Below are 21,960 nucleotides of genomic sequence, written 5' to 3' on the forward strand. Positions count from 1 at the left end.
GAAGAACGTGGCTTAAAAAACCATTCAGGGATGTAGAAGTAAAGCTCAAAAGGGCATTTAGTTTTGCTCTGATTATGGTTACGATGGTGATGCAATGCAATCACAAAACAATCTGGCAGCACTGAAATGTCCTGGTAACAGTAAAGTAGTAATCACAGTAAGGAATGCCCTTCGGGGTATTAGGAGTTTTGGTTCTGGAAAGTGTTTGTCTAAACAGAGTTTCCTAATTGGTCCACCATTACGTCAGCTTGATTTTGTGCCTTGATACTGTGAACACCTTTCCCTTTGTCATTTTAGCCATTTGGGGGATACCATGGCTATTTGTGAAAATAACTTTTGTGTTATATTGACATGTATGAATGTGATTAGATGATTATGATGTCACCGGTCATTTTTGGCATGTATATATCCCTAATTTCCTTCCCATGGGTAGTTGCATTAGAAAAATCTGTGGTTGGTTCAAATGTAGCTAATAAAATCAAAGGGAGCTGTGATTCTAGTGTGAAGTTACTCCTTGGATTGCAGTTTTATTAATTTTTTTGTATCAATCACCTATCCAACTGAGGTTTTGTGGATGTGCACATTGCTACTCTACCACATAATAACTTTTGTGTGGCCAAGTTGTGAAAAAAGTCATGGCTCTTTATTGATGATATATTTATTGTCTAATAAGACATCAAATCTTTGCTCACAACTAGGTAGTCATTAATTAGAGAGTTTTCTCACTCTGATAATCCACCAAATATGTATTTGTGAATGTTATTGTTATCTCAGCAGCTGAGTTGTCTTCACATTTTGTGGAAAAACATAAATATAACCCATTGGAAACCATAATATAGACCCATTGTCTTGTGTTGCGGTATCTAACCATATTAAAACATCACAGTGAGTGCAGGAGAGGAAATAAAGGAGCTGAAAAATGGGATGCCAGACAGCCACTGGAGCTGCCTCGTCAGCTGGATGTGTGTGTGTTGGTGAGAGAATTACACCTGCTGTTAGTCTTACACGCTGGTAGTCGGGGTTAGTGGGAGCAAGCTGAGAAGACTGCAAACTGGTGCCAGATAGGGATTAAAGCTTTGACACGTGTGTTACTGTGTGAGTGCGTAGGTGCGTGGTCACAGGGCATATTTTCCAGTCTCGCAGGCCAAGGCCACAGATATTCAAGGTGCTCACTCCACAATGTTCAAACATTTGTTAGCAATTAGCCTCAGCCACAAAAGCAACTTTCAACAAAACACAGAGACCCTCCCTCCCTCCCTCCCTCTCTCTCTCTCGCTCCTTTTTTCTGTCTTTTTTCATCCCGTCCCTTTTCCAGTCCCTCCCTCATTTTCCAGTTTCTTTGTTCCCCTCCCATCTCTCTCACTCCGCTTTGCTCTTTCTTTCTTACCACTCGTCCTCCCTCTCTTCCTCCCTCCCTTCTTCTCTGAAGTTGCACATGGTTTCTGTCTGAGGAGGGCCAGTTTTCTCAGGCTCTGGATGGGAGAGGGATGATGCCAGACAGCTGCAGGCAAACACACATGTTCAAAACTTAGAGGAACTTTGTCCATTTTAATTTAGCACTTACAGACTTAAAGGAACGCTTGAAATAACCTCTGTTTACTTTTGCCCAATGGGCTGACATTCAGCGTGGCTGAATCCTGAGGTGTTCCTCTCCATTTTTAAATCTGTGGAAGACAATTTTGGGACTTTCTTCTTTCTTGGGAAATTTGGAGACAACTGGAAAATGTTACACGAATGATTTTGCTGACACCTCGAAGGTAAATTGCTGACTACATTTGCTATTCCTGGACACGCTTTGTGGAAAAAGACTGCAGCATCACCCCCATCATCAAGCTGAGCTTCAGCAAATTGGACAAGTTTTTTTATACAGGATTTTTGAGCCAGGAATCATGAAAGGTAAAACAATTTCTCTGGTCTCTTCTGTTATTTCTGCAAAAGTGAATTCTGAGCACCTACAAATCTCCTACTACATCCTTCTGTTCTCTTTTCATGCAAAAAAAAGTAACTGGGGGCCTTTGCCAGTGTGAAAAATACTTTAACTTGCAGACAGGAACAGTATCTGTCATGGTGGCATGCAGGCAGGCACCTGCACAGGGCACCAGTGACCACATATGTTTCTCATCTGCTCTGAAACTTGGAAGACTGGATCCTGAGAAAGTGTCGGCTTGTTGTTCTTGGACGGAGACTTTGATCAGTCAGCTTTATGTCTCTATATGTGTGTGCGTGCACACCACAGCCCTGTTTCATAAAACATAAAATGTTCTCTAGACCTGCCAGCCTGCAACAGATTGACTTAATATCCCCTTTTTAAAGAGGGAGAGTGAAAACATAACATTTGAATTTGAGCGCTTTCACAACATGGCATGAAAGGAGAGCTGCCAGTGGCTTTGATGAGGGCAGAGGCTCATACATGTTTCCCAGACGTACAGTGAGAGAAGTGAAAGGCTGATAGAGATGAGAGGAAACAGTAAGAGAGTATAACAGAGAGGAATGAAATGAAGCAGAGAGAAGTCCCACATGTGGATTAACAGCTTGAAAAGATGTTAAGAAATGCTGACATATATATTACTTAAAGTAATTGGCATATGGTGGATTTTGAGCTGTATTTATTATTATTAGAACTGAAATATAACAGTATTATTTCCTATGTTTGATAATGTTTCTAAACCTGGAGGCGTATAGAGGGTTGCTCAGCTGTTATTGTTGTTGTATTTCAGTGCTCCACTTCCCATAGATCACGTGCAAGTCTTGTGAATGTGTTCAGTGATGTGATGTCTGTTTGTCTGGATTTTGTTTCAGTTTCGGTGGTGGTGCTATAGCCTAATTGACCAAATGACACAAATTAGACCACGGACCATTCAATGAAATTTTGTCTCTCCCATCTCATAAGGGTTTTGCTTGTAGATCTTTTATTACTGAAAGTAATAGAAAGCCATGACCTAGATGTTCATACCACCCCTGGGGGGTCCCTGGACCCCACTTTGAGAACCACTGTGCTAAACCCCTTTGTTTGCAATCACAGTCGGGTTAGTTTACACTCCAGAAAACTCAGCCAACAATGCCCAAGATAGCATTATGTTTGCCAAATGAATCCTTCGGTCATCATCCTAACAGCTGTTTCTTATGTAGCCTAATGTTAAATGTGATGATGTCACATTTAATCTCTTATACTGCAACTAATAAGTTCTACGATGCAATAGAAGAAAAATGCTATTCATTTACTTAGCATTAGCTAACACGTCTTCATCAGCTGCTGAGGATGCTGACTTTTTGTCAGAGACCTGTTAGCTTTGGCCTCAGTCTTTTAGCATGATCATGTATGCAGCCATCAAGTAGGCCTATATATTTAACCTTTTACAAGGTCTCTTGTTTTAAACAAAGTCAGCAGGAAACAAAGTTGGAGACAGCATTTTCAACCACTTTCTGAAGCTAACGTTTGCTTATTTAGCTATCTAGCTACAGCAATAAAATCTGCTAGCTAAAATCAATGGTTGCAAGCTAGAAATCAAATGTTAGACACCGTCTAAAACCAACATTGTAAGAAAATTTTTTGCAATGTGAGAATGACAAGCAACATTAACAGTGATATCATGATATCATGCTAAATGCTAATCTAAAAAATAAAAAAGGTAATCCTTCATAGAGCCACAGGAGTTTATTCTTGGAAACCAACTGACTGTTTTTGCTCATATTTATTTTACAACTTCTGCTGTAGGCTATTACATAAATAACCAGTGTTTAGTATTTGTTTTATTTCTTTTATGTGGCTCCTTACATTTTCTGTTGAATGAAGCTGCCATGAACCACAACATGACCCAGCAAATTAACTCCAAGAACATACACAGGACACTTCTCAGCCAAACAGTGCAGGAGGTCTGTTAATGTGGTTTCCAGTCTTGCTGAAAACGAGTCCAGCCCAGCCCGACCAGAACAAAACATGCTGCCTCATACATTCCTACCAGGGCTGGAGGAAGGGGTGGGGGGTGACCAGAGAAGAGGAAGGCAGTGGAGAAGGAGTAGGATAGGAGACAGGTGTATGGCTGGAAAAGGACAAGGAAAGAGTGAGTGAAGGAAAGAGAGTGAAGAAAGAAAGATTTTCTTGTTTTTATTGCCATTTTTGCTTTGGCAACAGCATAGCATTTTGAAAGGAGAACAAACCTCAACAAGACTATCTGAATGTCACGTTGACTTGTTCTTACTGTATCCACAATGCACTTTTTGATTTATTTTTTCTCTCTTGGATTCATTATCTAAATGTTTCTGCTGGACTTTTTCCCGTTTCACCAGCATTATACACATAAAATGTTGAATGTGCAGCAACTGGACACTTGTTTAAAAAGGTAGAGATATTATTATTCTGGTTAGAGGTATTTCTATATTTTTATTAGGTTTCCTTCCATTTGATGTAGATGTTTGGCAATACTGTTCATCTAACTTTTATTCTGATAAATGGAGTTACATTAGACTCTTATGGAAAGACTTGGGTCAACATTCAAGGGGTTTTTTTAGACAATTTTTTGCCCATTCCTGTTTCAACATGACAGCGCCCCTGTCCACAAACCCATAGTGCTGGACAAGCTATTCCAAAAACAAGTACTAAGTGCTAAGTTCCTAGTAAGTGCTAGCTATTCTAAAACCAGTATTTTACTCAATCAAGTTGCAACATTTCACCTTAGAAATGTCTCAGCTAGGAAAGACTGTAAACAAGAGGCATGACTTCCAAATATGATAGTTTAAGGGGCTAAAATTATTTATAGATGTACGAAAAAAATATGCATAGTTAGGTGTATTCATGTCATATCAACTGTGTGGGATATTGTGCTAACCTAGCTAATGCTATTTGGATATTTTGTCCAATAAGCATAAAGTTGTAATTTGAGGTTTATTGTGAAACGTTGGTTGCACTAAAATCTTCCCAGTTTACATTGTTAATAAACAGCATTTTGGACCCATTATCTTTTTTCACTATTCACTCTGAACAGCTAATATGTTAGCAAGCTAATGTTGTTTTTATCAGTTTGTTATGTAAGAAGCATGTAACAGTTATCTGACAGCAACTGATGTACATTTTGAGTGACACACAGCTGAACTAGTTTGTGTGGTGCATCTCATTGTAATTCAGCAAATAACCATTTAGTAAACACTATTGTTTTAACTAGGCAGACTCTAGGACCATGAAGAAGAAATGGTTTCCCTGTTTTGATGCAGAAGAATCTCAGGTATCAACATATTAACCATATGTTTACCTATATGTTTACTTCCTTTGGAAAGCTTTTTTTCATTCTTACCTTTACTTCTTACTACATCTCTGTGGAAAGTTCGTCTTCGACAATGATTGTGAAATTTGAGGGCAAGTGAAAAAAATACCAAAAAGCCTTCAAATAAAGCATTACAGAATATTGTACACACCCTTTGGCCCCACAGCCCTGTAAACCCAACCAGACTTGTCTCTTTGTCTCAGCCTGGCTGTCCAAAGCAGTTTAGTCCAGAGAAAACATGATGTGTTTATGGGATCGTGACTCTGAAAATCTCCTGTTTCACCGCCAAGCCACAATAAAAGAGCATTCCCTTGTAATGGCTCCTCTATAACTTCAGCTCCGCAATCTGCAGCAACACATACCAGGCGTTTATAGTTGTGTGAGGAGACCACACATTCTTGTCAGAGGGCACCTAAATGACTTGAATGATGTCAGAGATTTGGAGAAGGACTCATTTGGCTTTTTGAGTTGTGGTCAAGACCTCCACTCTGATATGGAGCAGGGCCCATGACTCCTGGTTTTATTTAAGGCTGGGATTTAAGGAGGATTTTCTTAGTAAAAATTAAATGACATGTTGAATCTATGCATATTTATGAGGACATCACATCATTGAGTAACCTGGTGAGGTTAGAAGAAATTTAGGGCAAGTTACTCACTAAGGATAACACTTTGCACAATCTCCAGAAGGGGGATGAAGAGAGGGAGAGGGTGGGGAAGGGGTTTGGAAAGTCCAAAGCCCCCCTGAGAGAAACCACCACAGAGGAACCACAAACATAAAGTGGCGCTGATGGTTAGCTGACTCAAGCAAAGGCCTGGCGCTGTGTTCGCAAACCCCAAAGGTCTGATGGTGAAAGAGGATGGATGGAGGAGGGCCGATTAACTCCATGTGGTTGAAGAGCAACATCCTGATATTTATTTATTTATTTATTTTTACTTTATACAGTTTATCTTAAAGCCCTGCATTCACTTAACCGTAACCTTGTGTTTAATTCTGTAATTGATACCTATCGCATGTACATGTATCCTTGTGGAACTGGTTAGAAAAGCTTTGTAAAGTAGCCTGGAACATGTCTGTCTCATGTCCTGTTTTCGCTGGTTTAACTTGCTGCTAGATTGATATTTTCATAGGTGTGGTGGCTGGCCACTGTACGCCATCTGAACTAGCAACACTAAGCACAGTGTACTTACTGGGCACAAACACTGACATCCACTGGAACCACAATAAGCTTCTCCCAGAATGGTTAAGAAGATAATGTTGCCTTGACAGAAATTTCTGAGATGTTTTTGTGGTGAATTGATTCAGTTTTGCAGCGACGTTGGGCCTCATGCGATTAAGCAATATCACACGAGAGGGAGTGATGTTGTACACGGCTGTGATTCATACATACAGTACATACATGTAGTTAAAAGTCCCAGTGCTGTTATACTCTATATCAGCACTCACAAAATGCCTTTTGTCCAATCAATCAATTAACTAACTATTGTATAAGAACATTTTTGTATTCTTGTATGAGGGTTCTAAGTCCAATTCACCAGACTCTCTTTAACTGTTCATAAATTGTGACCTTCAGCCTGATGAGTGCCACCTGTTCATAGACAAGCACACAGTAGACAACCTGGCAAGAGTTGGTGGTAGTGGGCCAGTACATACCCTGAGGAAACTAACGGAATTGGGAACAGGTGAGCGAGTCGGCATTGGGAATCAGGTGACTGGAAAGGTGGGAGTGGTTGGGGTTACTGCAGGGCAGGTGGGAGCGGCAGGACCTGCAGTGACAGTTAGTGAGTTAGTGAATGTGGCAAAAAAACTGAATGAACTGTGACAAATTTACACTTGTGAGATTTTTATATCAAACCTGATGAGCTCCGCAAAGGTTTTACTAGACATACCAGTTAGCTAAGTTGTTCACATCAGGAAAATGTTGGTATTCAGAGTTTTACTATGTGTTTAAAAGTATGCAGACATCCTGTGTCTAAATACTTGGGGTACTTTGTTCTGGGGGTGTTTTTCAGGATTTGGGCAACAAATCTTGTTCCAAATTGAGGGCAATCTTATTGCCAATGCACTGAATTGTATTTTCGATAATAGCGCCTCCAATTTTGTGGCAACAGTTTAGGGAAGAGCTTTTTCTGTTTCATCCTGACATGAGGTTTTTAAAGAACTGCTTTTCTTTTTGTGGAAGAACTTGATCTTTGGCATCACCTGGAATGCCAACTGCGAGTAGGGCTGAACAGTTAATTGAAAAAATGATTGAAATCGCAATATAGCCAATATCCAAATTGCAGGAGCTGCGGTTTTCTTTTTTTTGATAAAAGTGTGTCATAACATAATATAAATTAAGCATTGTGGTGTTATGCCTCGGCCTGCAAATCATATTCTGCAGATGTAAAGAAACATGCTTGTTTGTTACAAGCCCCAAATAAAATCACATCATCATCATTTTTGGATCTTTTTCAGTGAAAAGTAAATGCAAAAATGATTTTGTTCAGCCCTGGAACTTTATCACCCAACATCGGTGTTGGACCCCACCAATGCTCCTGTGGCTGATCGGGACCAAAACCTTGTGTGTGGAGAGCCCTCCCAGAAGAGTGGGGGGCTCTTGATGCTCAACAATCACATATGAGCAAAACAACATTTAATCATAATGTGGTATTTCTGTGGAGAGCAGCGGTGCATTTTCAGTTCAGTGACCTTGACCGGAGCAGAGTGGTCAGCTGCTCTCCACTTAGTTACAAAACAAAGGGACAAATTGTCAAAACAGGATTTAACAGCCGTATGATATGGTTTGTCAAAAAGAGTTTTCCTGGCAGATTATGAAGATATGGTAATTTCCCCGACCTTATTGTACTTTTATTGAATTATTGACTGTTCAGTATTGGAAAATTCTTTGGAAATGTTTAGTTTTGTTGGATTGAGCTCACTCCTCTCCTGTAAATACACACCCTTGCTGTATATATATTTACTTCTTCTTACAGCTAAGTGTACTCTGGCTGGGCTTTCTGTGTGTATTCAAACTGCAACCAAACTTTTCCATCCTCTGTCTCCCTCTCAGTCTGGATAAACAACCCAAAAACCTGGTCTTGTTAGGTCGGTTTTAACCCTTAACTGCTAATAATCTATATTTAGTTTACAGGCTTTACCATAAAATATAACCATGTTAATGACACACTAGGCCTTCATGTATTTATTCATAATATTGAAATCTATTATGTTAAGTAATGAACATGGCTAAAATCACAGACACCAAAATTACCCACAGACTCAAATTACATTTACCTCATAATTTTGATACCCAGTCATCCCATTACCCATGTCATCTTTCCAGATCAGTGGTTTAGATTTACTGCCATATAGGGAGTGGTGTTCCCTTTATGCAGCGAGGTGGAAAGTTAGGGTCAGGGGGGTGAGGTTGGTGGGTGGGCATGTTGCAGGTCTGACTTTCATGCTCATGATCGAGGTTTGTTTCCCATCACAGATCTCTAATTAATCACTTTTGCATTAACTGTGACCACAAGCTTTCACTAATCTTAACCACGTGTTTGCTTAACCTTAACCATAACTTAAACATAAGGTATTTATCATACAGCTATTAAATCCTGTTTTTGGGATCCAGACTGGCAGCTTGGGTTTAAGTTTGAGCATCTGTCATAACTTGCAACCAGTTATTTCAAACATTGTGTTAATGTGTTTTTAAATGACTTGATCCCAGCCAGTTACAAAGCAAAGGGCTTTATCTGGTAAAAACATCATGAAAGACGCTCTGTGTTTATTTAATTTGAGAGAAAATCCTTTGCTGCAGCAAATAATTGACCGATTTGGTTGTTGGTGAAAAGCAACTCACATGAAACTTCTAAATATAGTCAAACCAAAGTGTATTTTCGACAAACAAATTGTTCGTACGCTGATTCAGACGGAACCAAATACATATTTAGTAGTTCCACCATGTTTTGCCATGACCTGCCTGTATAGGTATGACCTGGTAGAGCTGTGTTGTGCTGCTCTCAGATCAGCTCAGTTCTGCTGTGTGTGTGTGTGTGTGTGTGTGTGTGTGTGTGTGTGTGTGTGTGTGTGTGTGTGTGTGTGTGTGTTGGACAGGTCGACTTCCTCACTACCGAGACAGACATTAGGGTTTTTTCCACAGAGAGCGGGAAAAACATGAGGAGGGGAAAGAGCAGCAAAGAGGGAGGGAGGTGAAGGAGGAGAGATATAACGAAGGAGCCAATGAATATTTGAGGCTAGTTATTGATTGTGATATTTTGGAATTCCAGCTTGCAATAGAAAATAATGTGCTGACATTCAAAAATCTGTGTCTGGCCATTTTCATACCACAGAAGTCCAAAAAATGACAAGAATTCAGATTTCCCACAGAAATGTGTTTTAATCAGACCGGGAAAGCTGAGAAAAACTCCACTGAAACGCAGGGTATTGTGTGTTGTTATGTTACCACTACCCCTACTACACTCTTAGTCTTACTGCCACTACTGCCCTCATACTGAAGTGGGGCATTTACATTTTGAATCTTTTTTCAGATGTCATTCCTTCTCTTTGAAAAACATTTTTGTGTGTTCCGCTTTTAAAGCAGTGAAAATTAATTTTATTTTTGGCCACCAGGCGGCAGCAGAACAAGGTCTAAACCCAACTTTTACATATTTTCACCTTACAAAGTTGATGAACATGTTAGCAAACAGAAGTCATGTTTCTGGCTAGCTACCAAATGTGACACCACTAGTCGCTAACTTTATCCATCTGCTGTTTGTTGTCGGACAGTTAGTGTTCGGTGGATTCCTCTGAACTTCTCCACTGAAAACAGCTGCCAGCTGCTGCTTAAAACAAGGGTATTGGGTTAAAGTTGCGGGTTGTAAAACCAAAACAATGAGGTGAAAGACACTAAAATGCTCCATAAAGCTGAGGGGATTGACTGGCAATCCTGACTGAGTGGCTCACAATACGCACAGCCATTTGATCGACCGTCAATATAAAAATATAAGTTAGGTCAGATTGACAGGCTCTCCAGCTACAGGTTGTTTTTATGTGTCATTTTTGGTATCAGCATGGTTTCAGCTGAAGGTACCGATACTTGTATGTATGAGCAAACATCAGAGTTTGTGCAGGTCAGTCTTCCCCGTGTCAACTTCAGAGATCAACTGACTTTTTTCATTTTCAATGTTGTCACTTTTCTATTTTTGATGTACTTACCTCATTGCAGCCTTAGTTTTTTTTTTTGTACATGATTGCTACCACCTCTCCCTCTCCTGCTCCCCTCCCTCCGTCATTATGTCAGCCTCCGTGTTTTGTGACTTGTCCACCCAGACCTGACCTCAGCTGTTCCACCACTGACTCATATAAACATTCACCTCACAGTGATGTTAGCATGTCAAGTGTGCTTTGTTCTATCTAAACTGCATTTCACTAACATTGTTTTTGGGGATATATTTTCTTTATTTGGTTTAAGCCAAATAATAATAAACAATCAGTTCACTTGTGCAAAACCTAACATTAAAACCTAACCCTAACCTAAACATGACCCTGTTTGTTTCACCATCATATCTTCACGCTGCTTGAACACTGTTATTTTCTTCTCATAGAGGGTGAATAGAGGTTAACTATTGAATTACACTGCATGTGCAGTAGCTGAGAGGTAGAGAACAACCTTGTATCTTTTAATAGACGTGGATCAGACCTTCATCAGACATTGTGTGGAAACTACCACCAGCTTCATGACCTTTCAAGCCATTTTTCTCTGGTTCTCTCCCCATCAGACGCCAGACTTCCCTTTGTGTTGAGCTGATGATGTGGTTAACCACAGCAGACATTTTGGTTTCAGAAAGATGTGGAATTAAACAAAAAGAAAAAGTTCTTACAATTCAAAATGAACTATAAACCGAGTAAATCCACACTTAATGTTTCTTATATACAAACAGCATTTAAACATTTGACCTATAAATGAAAATGTGTTGCTTATACTAAGGAATACGCCATTAAAACTTGTGAGCACAAAACACTCATCAAGTATGGGCTCAAAAGTACGTTGGCCCTGAGAGCTCAACGCACTGCAACTTATACATGCAATATATGCAAACAGACAAAACACAAACAAATTCAGTCTTTGTTAATTTGACGACACATGCGCTGCAAATACTCACAACGATAAGGAAGTGACTCCAGGGGACACGAAAATAATCAATACAGCTACTAGAGGGCTTTGTCACCTGATCATATGTAGTGATCGGGCACCTGCTGAAACAAGTGTTAATGTTGGTCCTCTTGGAAGGATGGATCAGATTATAGATTAGATCAGATTGGATGTTAGTAGTCAGTTGATGCCAAGCAGCTCTACGCGAGCTAACGCTATGCCCCGTTTGCTTACAACAAAAAAACTTCAGCGGTACCTTACAGTTTACAGGAGGTAAGTATTTGTACTCACAGCTTACAGTATAGCTTTGCCTTGGACTACTCCTTTAAATAACACATCTGTCTGGAGTCAGCCAACACATTTTCCACATTTTCCACATTTTCCACATTTTCCACATTTTCCACAATCAGAAACATCCCTGCAAAGTCAATCATGTTCAGGTGCAAAGACAAAGTGAGTCTTCAACATGTCTACATACATTACATCATACAGCAGCCTGACAACTCAGTCTGACAGTGTTAGCTTAAAGGCTGCAGCTCATTTGGCTGCATCAACACAGGAACATGTCCAACTGTCTCTCTTCGGCTTGTCAGCAACCTGCCAAACCCCTGTTTTCCTGCGACTGAGTCTGTTCCCCAGCGCTTTTCCTTCAGAAATCGCCTCCCCTGCAGTCCCACCGAGTGTTTCCGCTTCCTAACATCAAGCTCCGCAGTCCCTCAGGTGTGGGGTTTGGGCGGTGGGCAGTTAATGACGTGTTGTATAGAGTCCATTCCTGTTACATACAGTTATAAAAACACGACGTTGAATGTATTCTGGGACTTTAAATTTAACCGTATTTGTGTGGTTTATTAAGCCCTCTGGTTATATTCTGTCATGCTCACTCTGGCCTTTTTCACCTCGAGTGTGTGTTGACAACCTCCTCAGACACACATGCACACGTAACACGCACAATACTCCCACTAGAGTCAGCGCACAAAACCAACAACTGTTCTCATACTTTGTACCACCATGGGGCTGTTTCTCCTGAGCGAGGAACCGCTCAGAGAAAACATCTGAGCAGAACAAAAACAGGCATTTTTGTTGTACTTTTCTAAGATAGCCGCCTCATAGCGAACACACTGCACAACACGGAGACTTCAGGGGGAGAGGGTGGGGGAATGTGAGGCAGTTGGTTTTTATGATTTATGACAGGAGTAATAAAACTTGTTGGTGGCTCCAGCAGAATTAGTTTCAGTCAGTCCGTTTTTCTAAATGTCTGTTTTGTGTTTTGCCTCTCTTTCTTTTTTTTGGCAGATAACTATGGTGGATATGAGAACCAGCTTTTCAAAGGTAATGATCAAGGTGTCAACCAGTTCATCACACATGATCGGCACTCTTGTTAAAATCATGGTATTGTCTATGGAATCTGTGGGTGACAATTGCCTCTGCACACACAGCTTCACTGGTGTCAGAGAAAGGTAAATGAGTCTTACATACATAGTGGAGTTAATCCATCTTAATTACCACTTTATGATTTGAAAATAACATGAACAGAAACATCCGAATTGCAACTATGAATAGGAGACTCTCTATACCAAAGTGCCTGACACTAAACAAACATGTTATTCAAGGTAAATAAACCTAAATTTGATGGATGTAGTGCTATAATATCGAGGCACAATTACTTTATCCCTTCTAAACCAACTCTACAATCATACAACCATGTTCAGTTGTTTTACATGCCATTTGTAGGATATTTGAACTGACAATTTAACTGATAAATAGGAATTGAAAAAAAAACACTTCAAGGAGTCAAGTTTGTGCTGTCAGTAGTAAAACATCATGTTTTCATTTTGTCATGTTTTCCTCGTCTTGTTTTTCAGAGGAGGACTTCACTGGAGAGGAAGAGGAAATGCCTTCATTTAGAGGTGAGGGCCACATACACATACACACAAGTCTAACAACAACAAACAAGGTCATTTGTATCAACAGTGACATGTTATGTACACACAGGCCATGTGTGTGCATGTATGGCTTGTGTGTGAATGCCTGAATCTGACTTTAGCTCCTTGCAACTCGGTTCTTACTTTCATTTTATTTCCATCTCTTATGATAACTCTGCAGCAGGTAATTGCTTAGGTTTGGGAAGACGAGTTTTATGGGACAAAAGACATGCATGTCAGTGGTCAGATGATCACCAGCCAACAGTGCACGCAAAAACTGTGTGAGTGCATGCATAACTGCACCAAGTAGGTCGAAATTAACCCCGGAGATCATTCAGTTTTCCTCCCCAAATAAGTGTGACTAACTTGAGGGTTTGTTTAAAACCTGCATGACTTCCTGACAGCTCATGTTTCTTGACTTATTTTAGGTGCAGTTGCAGAATCCCCAGAATAATGGAGATGATGGTCAAAGCTATGAAAATAAGATCCAACTTATGATAAGCCGAAACTATCTTTTAAAGAACAACACCAGCCAGTTAGTTTGACTTTTATTGGTATAACTTCATACTGTGCTGATGTAGAAGTGTACTGAGTACTCTGTTACATCAGTGCTGGGTGTGGCTAAAGGTGTAACACACTCTAAATGGCTAAAAATGATATTTACATGGAGGTAATTTACATGAAAGGAAGGGGAATGGATATTTGTCCAGTTCTTTTATGAATTTTATGGTTTTTGCGCATCATTGTTTTTGATCAGTAATCCACTCACTGACACATATTCTCGTTTACATTCATTCACTGTGTGTCCAGGTCGCACCAGAGGCGGCTGTGTGAGGTGCCAGCAGAGCCATTCTCTCCAACTGGCTGTCAAAGTCCTCTATGGATTCGTTGTATTCCTCATCATCACAGTGGCAGTGCTGGCATCACTTGGTGAGCTCAGTTTGATGTTTTGATTTTAACGTTGCAGCTTTAAATGTCCAAGTAATTAACAGCAAAAGACCAGCTAATTATGATTAAAGAGGAAATTCTGAAGAACGTTTCCAGGAAGTTACATAGAGAAAAGTGAAAAGTAGGCTTGTAATAGGAAAAGGTCAGACTCTGCTTTGAATATGTGTGTTAGTCTCAATATAACAAGGTCCATTTAACTCCCATAGATCAAATGAATGCTCTCCTGGCTCCTGTATGCCATGTTTTACCTGACAGCTGCTCCGCACCAACAGATGCTTTGCACATTACCAAGACTTTTTTATTGGGTTTCAAAGCCATCAATCTTCATCTTTTACTACCATCCAGGGATCTCAGGTCTCACAGAGTGAGGCATGGTAGATGCAATACACACAGACATATAAGCTTGTATTCAGGTACACATGTACAGAAAAGTAATGGTCTGGTTTTCCTCTGTGAACTCTGTGCGGGTATTTCATATATGTACTGTACATGTCTCGGAAACGTGTAGTCACATCCAATCACATCAAATCTGTGACCAACCAAATATTAAATAGAACCTTTTACCCATAAATACCCTCGTTGGTTTGGTGCTCAATTTCTTAAAGTTTCCTGTGACTGTTGTTTGTTATTTGAGACATTAAAATAGTTTTTCGTGATCAGCGTAATGCTAACCAAGCTAGCCATAGTACTGCGTGGGCTGTCTGAGGCTAATGGGCTGCTCATCCAACATTCTGTAACATGTGACTTATGTCTGTCACTCTTAATTACTGTGATGCCCTTTGTACAGGGACTGGGCAACTCACACATGAAACCTGTTTCCTACAAATGAAGCTCATGTTAGGAAACTGTTTTCTTAATTACATTGTGATGGCAACGTAATCACTGGCTGGATTATGTTCAGTGGCAACTTTATTTTGAGTGAATTAAGTGCTACGTTTATGAGTTGCATCAGAGCCACAGGAGGTAATCAGGGTTGGGTTCAGGCAACAAAAGCTCTCTGGTAAGGGTTAGGAAAAGATGGTGGCTTTGTTTAACAGTAAATAAACACATTGCATCACGATTAGAGTTAGCTGATTCGATCCAAACACAGATGAGCATTTTTGAACCGTCATCATGTGTGCCAACATGCATTTATAAAAAACACATAGCACTGACGCTGTTTTGTAATGCTTCAGAAACAGCACTTAGCTTATGTTTTTCTCAAATTACAGCACAGCTGTACAACACCAAAGCACTGAAAACCTTAGTATCAACAGAGAAAATATTGCACTTGGCTGTAACTCCCAACTGTGCATGTGCTCAAGGAAAAACACTAGTCTTTGATTTTCCATTCCCTGCTGGACATCTGTTTTACAACAAATACATTCTTCTACAAAGATATGTGAGGTAACAAGTTTGGACTGAAGTAACACATTTTATAGCTCTTGAAAAAAAAAGCATTTTGGAGTGAAATACATTTGTCATATCATCAGATACAAAGCATTTAAAAACATGCTGTTACTACTGCTGGTAATGCATATAAAGTTATATGAAATACTGAATAAAATGATGCTGAATACCATGTTCAGCATCATTGTCACAGCAGCTAATACAGTGGAGCAGGCGGTATGTGCAGGAAGCATGTGGAAGTATTTTTATATGCAAACACACTGTGGAACAGACGTACATTAGTCCCCTGAGTCAAGGACTAGGATGCTGAAAGAGTCTGCAAACACACTTTATGCAAACTTGCACTCACAGAAACTCACACTCACTAAATTGCTGTTGCTCTCATGGGAAATATGTTGGGGCAGCAGGACATGGCCAGCTGGCCAAACTACCATCCATCAGTCTTTGTTAGCTAATGAAAACTTAATGTGTTTTGTTATCAGGGCTTAAATTACAATTTCCTGTTTTTATTCCTTTAAATACTTCATATTTCCTGTTAACACCAAGGTACTGCTGATTTTAATCATATCTGCATCCACTCAGCAGCGTTCAGGAACATCTTCAAGGTGTTTTGTCCATGTTTTTCTGTTTAAAGCTAATGGTTTAATTTCCCATGGACTTGTTTCGTTAGCATGCAGTAGTCTCTGTGCGGGTATTTCATATACGTACATGTCTCGGAAACGTGTAGTCACATCCAATCACATCAAATCTGTGACCAACCAAATATTAAATAGAACCTTTTACCCATAAGTACCCTTGTTGGTTTGGTGCTCAATTTCTTAAAGTTTCCTGTGACTGTTGTTTGTCATTTGAGACATTGAAATAGTTTTTTGTGATCAGCGTAAGGCTAACCAAGCTAACCTAACCTACTCTTATTCCTGTCCTCAACCCTGATTTCTGGATAAATATTATGTGTTTATTCAAATTGCTGAACGTTTCCCTTTAACCTCATCGACTTCCCTGTGTGTCCAGTGTTCAGGAAGGTTGACAGCCTGTCCGAAGAGGAGTCCGTCTACCACAAGAAGATCACCAGAGTTCAACAGGGAATAGACGGTAGAGAAGCTGGATTGACTTGCAAATTGTTTATATTTTATATTATTTGAACTGTTGTTATTCATTATCTGTTTATACAGCAGCCTCCAGTCATTGTTTCTCACAGCAGGAGAATGCATTAATAAATACATATGTTCACTATAGTTTCTTGTAAACCATGTATTACATGTGTATATACAGCTTATAAATGGTAAATTTACTAAAGTAAAGGATCTTCCTCCACCACTGACAAGAGCAATAGAAAAACATTTACACGCTCAAAAAAAATGAATTGTCTTTATGTAACAAAAAATGGTAAATTTAATTTACTTTCCGACTCACTTGGATGATTTTTATACATTCTTAAAAGATACATTTATAGCATCAAAAGAGCATAAAATAGCTGTTTTCTGATACTATGAAGAATTATTAAAAAAAAAAAAAAAGACATTGGTCAAAAATTTCCAATTTTCTCAACACACAAGGACTTCTTGTCCTCCATGTCCAACACTTACTAAACACATATATGGTTGCCAGAAGCGTCGATGTGTAACATACACCATCATCTACAACTTTTTACCCATACTGCCTCACTGTGTCTGTTTCCTCCCTCTCCTCTGCCCTCCTCCTTCTCTCAGATCTGAGCTCCACCTCTAACTGTTCGGGCTGTCTTGATGTGACTCTGTACAGTGAAGAGATCAGCAGGCTGAAGAGAGAGTTTGAAGACATCCAGAGAATGATACTGGGACAAGAGCAGGTATGGCGAGAGACAAAGGTGCCATCAACCAACCAACCAATAAGAAAAAGGATTTTCAGTTAATAATAAAATAAAACACAGAAAAGCAGCAGCATCACTCCGTTCACTTCTGATCACTAACTCTCTCTTGATCGCTGCCCCCCCCCCTCCAGGTCCTGGACCAGGCCTCCCAGGCCCAGACCACTCTAAGGACCACCAGCAACCGGCTGATGCGCGACATGCAAAACCACCTCATGTCGATCAAGCTGCTCAACCAGTCCCTGGAAAGATACATGGATCGGTTGGAGGGCTGGAAGGACGTGATCGAGGAAACTGAGGAGAAGATGAAGACTCTGACAGAGGATCAGTACGACATCAAAGCCACAGCGCAGCAAGTTAACACTACAGTGGCTCTCAGGTGAGGGACAGACGGACAGATAATATACAGTGTTATACTTAAACTGTGGAGTAAAACATAGATATCGACTGTGTGCTACAGTTAGTCTTCAGCTCATGAGTCCATTTTCAATCATGTATTTATCAGCATATATCCAGTCTCACACACCAACCAGATTATTATCTTTTCTCATCAGCTATATCGTATGTGTTCATTAACTTTTAGTGAACTGGCTGAGTGGGAACTCAATCGATGGCTGAGAGCAGGCAAGAAGCCAGTTTCATAGCCACAGCTGCAAGTTCTTTTACAATCCTCATATGCAAACCATTATTTATGAAGTCAAAGTACAGTAAGAAAAACAACAGGGATTTCTTGTTTGAAAAAGGCACAGCTGGGACACATAATGCTGATTTAAATCTAGAATAGAGACTGAAAGAGTGTTTTTTTTTTTTTTTAGTTGTTTGGAAAAACTTACAAAAATTTGAGTGGGTGATATCTTTTGCAATGTGAACATGATAAACATAATTTTCCATCATTATTTCCTGTTTACAATAGAAAAGGCACTTTGGGGAAATATTTAGCGAGATAGTTAAAGTGGGTTTTTCACAAACCATTTGAACAAACACTTTTTGTCTGCTTCCTGATCGTTTGCTAAAGTCAGCATGCTACAATTACAATTGTTAACATGCTGATGTTTAGCAGGTAATGTTCAACATCTTAGTTTAGAACATACTAACATTTGCCAATTCGCACAAAGCACAACGTACAGGTGACGCTGATGGGAATGTCATTGTCAAGAACTGAACAAAAAAAAAACTGACTTCCCGGTGGCACTAGATGAAATGAGACATTTCACTCAAAACCAAAACTGTCAGCCTCCTGGTGGCGCTTCAGGAAAGGTTGGGTGATCACCAAAGTCATCAGGATTCATTCTCTTGGGACAATAACTGCATGGCTAGTTGTTGAGTAATTTCACTGTGGACTAATGTGGTGTACTAACAAACTGACATTGCCTTCCCCAGAGCCGCGTCTCTAGCATGTGTAGAACAGCATAATGTGAGCACAGAGTAATGTTTTATCTCACATGTCCTGTGCGTTTCCCTCGGCTCTGTAGTACGATGTGGATAGATGCCCTGCAGAGGAAAGCAGATGAGGAGACTCTGGTCCTCCAGAAGCTGACCAGCGACTGGCAGAACTACAGCCGGGTCCTGAGCGCCATCAAATCCAACACAAGCAGCACAACCCAAACTGTGCGCCTCCTCCAAAACAACATCATAGCAGATCACCAGAGGATTGCCATGTCCACCGAGGTGTACTATGACCTAACTCAGCAGGTGTGTGTGTGTGTTCTATAAAAGGGAAGGGGAAAACCCTTTGCCAAAACAAACTACTGATAAGAAACAGAGACCTTGTATCAATCAGCATCGTTAAAGAGTGAGTTTTCACACCTAGAGTTTGTTTGCTCTGGTCCGATTCAGTTGATGAGTTTTTAAACTTGTAGCATTTTCCCCTTGGTTCGTTTTGCTTTCACACAGAGAAAAATTCAAGTGAACCAAAAATGCATCTTACAAAACCAGGTGAGAACGTTCACTCCTCTCATTGGTCAGGTTGTCTGGCTGGAGCAGGAAAGTTAACATAGGAAGAAGGTTACGGGAACTGTTGAGCTCAAACTCGTGAGTTCACCTGCTAGTTGGACTGAGAACACCTCCTCGAAAGGGGGGTGCTCTTGTTCTTGTACTTGTTTTTTTTTTATTTAAAGGATAAAGCTGAAGAAAGGGTTGGGTTTAACCATGTAGTTAGCATAGGGTAAAGGGCTAATTAATGTATTATCTCAATGAGTTTCCTCACAAGCACAGAGCTACAACATGTGTCTTTGTGTTCTCCAGGTGATGAACCTGCAGATGCAGCTCGACAATGTGACGTCTTTCATGGATGAACACGAGGAGAACATGCATGACCTTCACTACCATTCCAGGTGACACACTTATACAAATTTATACTATTATATTTACAAGAACATTGCACTGCCCTGGAGATTTACTGTAAACCTTCATGCATAATCCCTTTACCTTAACCTTTACCCTAAAACCAAAAATAGAAATGAGGGGACCTGATTTTTGTCCCCACATGTGAGACTATGAACAGAAGTCCCCACAATATGACGAATAGATAATGTGCACACACACACACACACACACACACTGGACACACAGAAACAGAAAGAAAGAATATTATTAGAATATTACTCTGGAAATGTCAAAACTCACATTGTATCCATCCTAAACCGTTCTCTTTAGGTACTACGAGAACCGCACAGGTGAACGTTTCTCTGCCTTGGATGGTCGTCTGAACTCCATCGAGATGGAGATCGACACGGTCTCCTCCAGCATCAACGCCACCGTCAGCCACGTCCAGAGCATGTACAAATACATCAACATCGAGAGCTCGTCCTGCCAGAGCCGCATGGGCAGACACACAGAGGATCTACAGGTTGGAAATACTCAGCAACTCAGAATTATTCAATAAATGGATCAAGAAAGGAGTGCACAAAATGAGCTGTAGTCCTGCACATGAAGAATTTATGTTTTTACCAAGAAGCTTTTTACACCCCCTGAAAATGTTCTCTATTTCAGCTTACTCACTTCTCCTTCTCTTCTTTATCTCCTCATTATCCTCCTACTCTTTCCTCCTTGTACTTTGTGTTTATGTTCTTGGTTTTATTCTTTTGCTTCTTCTCTTTATCCTCAAATACTTTCTGCAGAACCTGAACAACACAGTCTTGTTGCTCCTCCACTTAGCCGACACGCTGAGGCAGCAGAATATGTTGTTAAATGTGCGACTGGATGTTGATGTCAGGAACCTGTCCATGGTGATGGAGGAGATGAAGCTGGTGGACGTTCACCATACTCAGCTCATTAAGAACTTCACTATACTAAAAGGTATAGTGATTATACTGTCATGTAAAGATCAAAGCTCACCATGTCTGCACACGCTTCTTCTTAACTTCATCTCACTGTCTTTTATCAACAGGTGCTCCTGGACGCCCGGGGCCTAAAGGGAACCGTGGTGAAACCGGTCCAAAGGGGCCCATGGGACTGACTGGGAGCAAAGGTGACCGGGGCCCCTTAGGAAGCCGTGGATCCGCCGGAGAGAAGGGGTCTCTTGGGCCCAAAGGAGCACAGGGTGAACCAGGCCCAAGTGGCAATAGAGGGGCAGTAGGGATCAAGGGAGCTAAAGGGTCTCTCGGCACACCAGGGCCACGTGGTGAGAGGGGCCAGAAAGGTGACATGGGCCCCTCCGGTAAAGATGGACTCCCAGGACCTTCAGGGCCTCCAGGGATCATGGGTCAGGCAGGGCTACCGGGCATCATTGGGCCAACAGGACCAAGGGGAAAACCAGGGCCAGCAGGGCCACCTGGACCACCAGGAACCCCTGGACCTCCAGGGTTGCCGTACCCCCAATACCGACTCAACACCCAGCAGCAGACCGTGACGCCTGCTGCTGAGTCCAAGAGGCAGTAGAGAGATGGACAGAAACAAAGACTAGAGGTGACATGTCCAGTACAAAGACACTAAAGAATCTGATATGAACTGATGTAATGTCATCCATTGTGACTGGAGACGCAATAATCCATTTGTATGGGATTGTCTAAGACAATGGATAACTTTATGAAGAAATGCTACAAATTGAACTGGAGATGGGGTTTGAAAGGAGGCATTCCCCTGATGAAATAACATGGCCACAAGAAATGAACCAAGAACTGATGCCGCAGACTATATTACAGACTATTATATTGTTGTGGCCTTCATACAACACATGGATCTCATACTGTAACTAATGTTGATAGGTCTTTTCTTGTATAAGACCCAAATACAACAGACCTTCCCCTCTGTTAGTCCATATACAAATAACAAGTACAGAATAAGTTTTTACCAGAAAAAAAAAACTTACCCTAGATGATTAGGGTTAATAGGAATAAAAACAAATCCACTATTGAGTTTAAAGTCTTGCCTAGTTGAATGTACTGGAAGTAAAGAATGTGTTTGAGGTTGTTGTCAAGCCACCAAAACCTAATGGGGTATAACAGGGGTTGTTAACCACAGATTTG

The 21,960-nt window shown here is 40.6% G+C and overlaps 1 protein-coding gene across 1 annotated transcript; it reads left to right on the forward strand.

Annotated features, from left to right (window-relative positions):
• Positions 1-1,367: 1,367 nt before the first annotated feature.
• On the forward strand, positions 1,368-21,954 carry scara3 (scavenger receptor class A, member 3). Its single transcript, XM_023415097.2, has 12 exons — positions 1,368-1,896; positions 12,683-12,718; positions 13,252-13,296; positions 14,122-14,241; positions 16,660-16,740; positions 17,358-17,476; positions 17,629-17,873; positions 18,967-19,186; positions 19,739-19,827; positions 20,150-20,342; positions 20,614-20,791; positions 20,883-21,954. Exons 1-12 carry the CDS (start codon positions 1,890-1,892, stop codon positions 21,371-21,373), a joined length of 1,824 nt encoding a protein of 607 aa, XP_023270865.1. The 5' UTR covers positions 1,368-1,889; the 3' UTR covers positions 21,374-21,954.
• Positions 21,955-21,960: the final 6 nt, after the last annotated feature.

This window comes from Seriola lalandi, unplaced genomic scaffold (genome assembly GCF_002814215.2).
Source record: "Seriola lalandi dorsalis isolate HSWRI2012SDOR001 ecotype SW California unplaced genomic scaffold, Sedor1 jcf7180002054544, whole genome shotgun sequence".
In the NCBI taxonomy this organism is placed as follows: domain Eukaryota; kingdom Metazoa; phylum Chordata; class Actinopteri; order Carangiformes; family Carangidae; genus Seriola; species Seriola lalandi.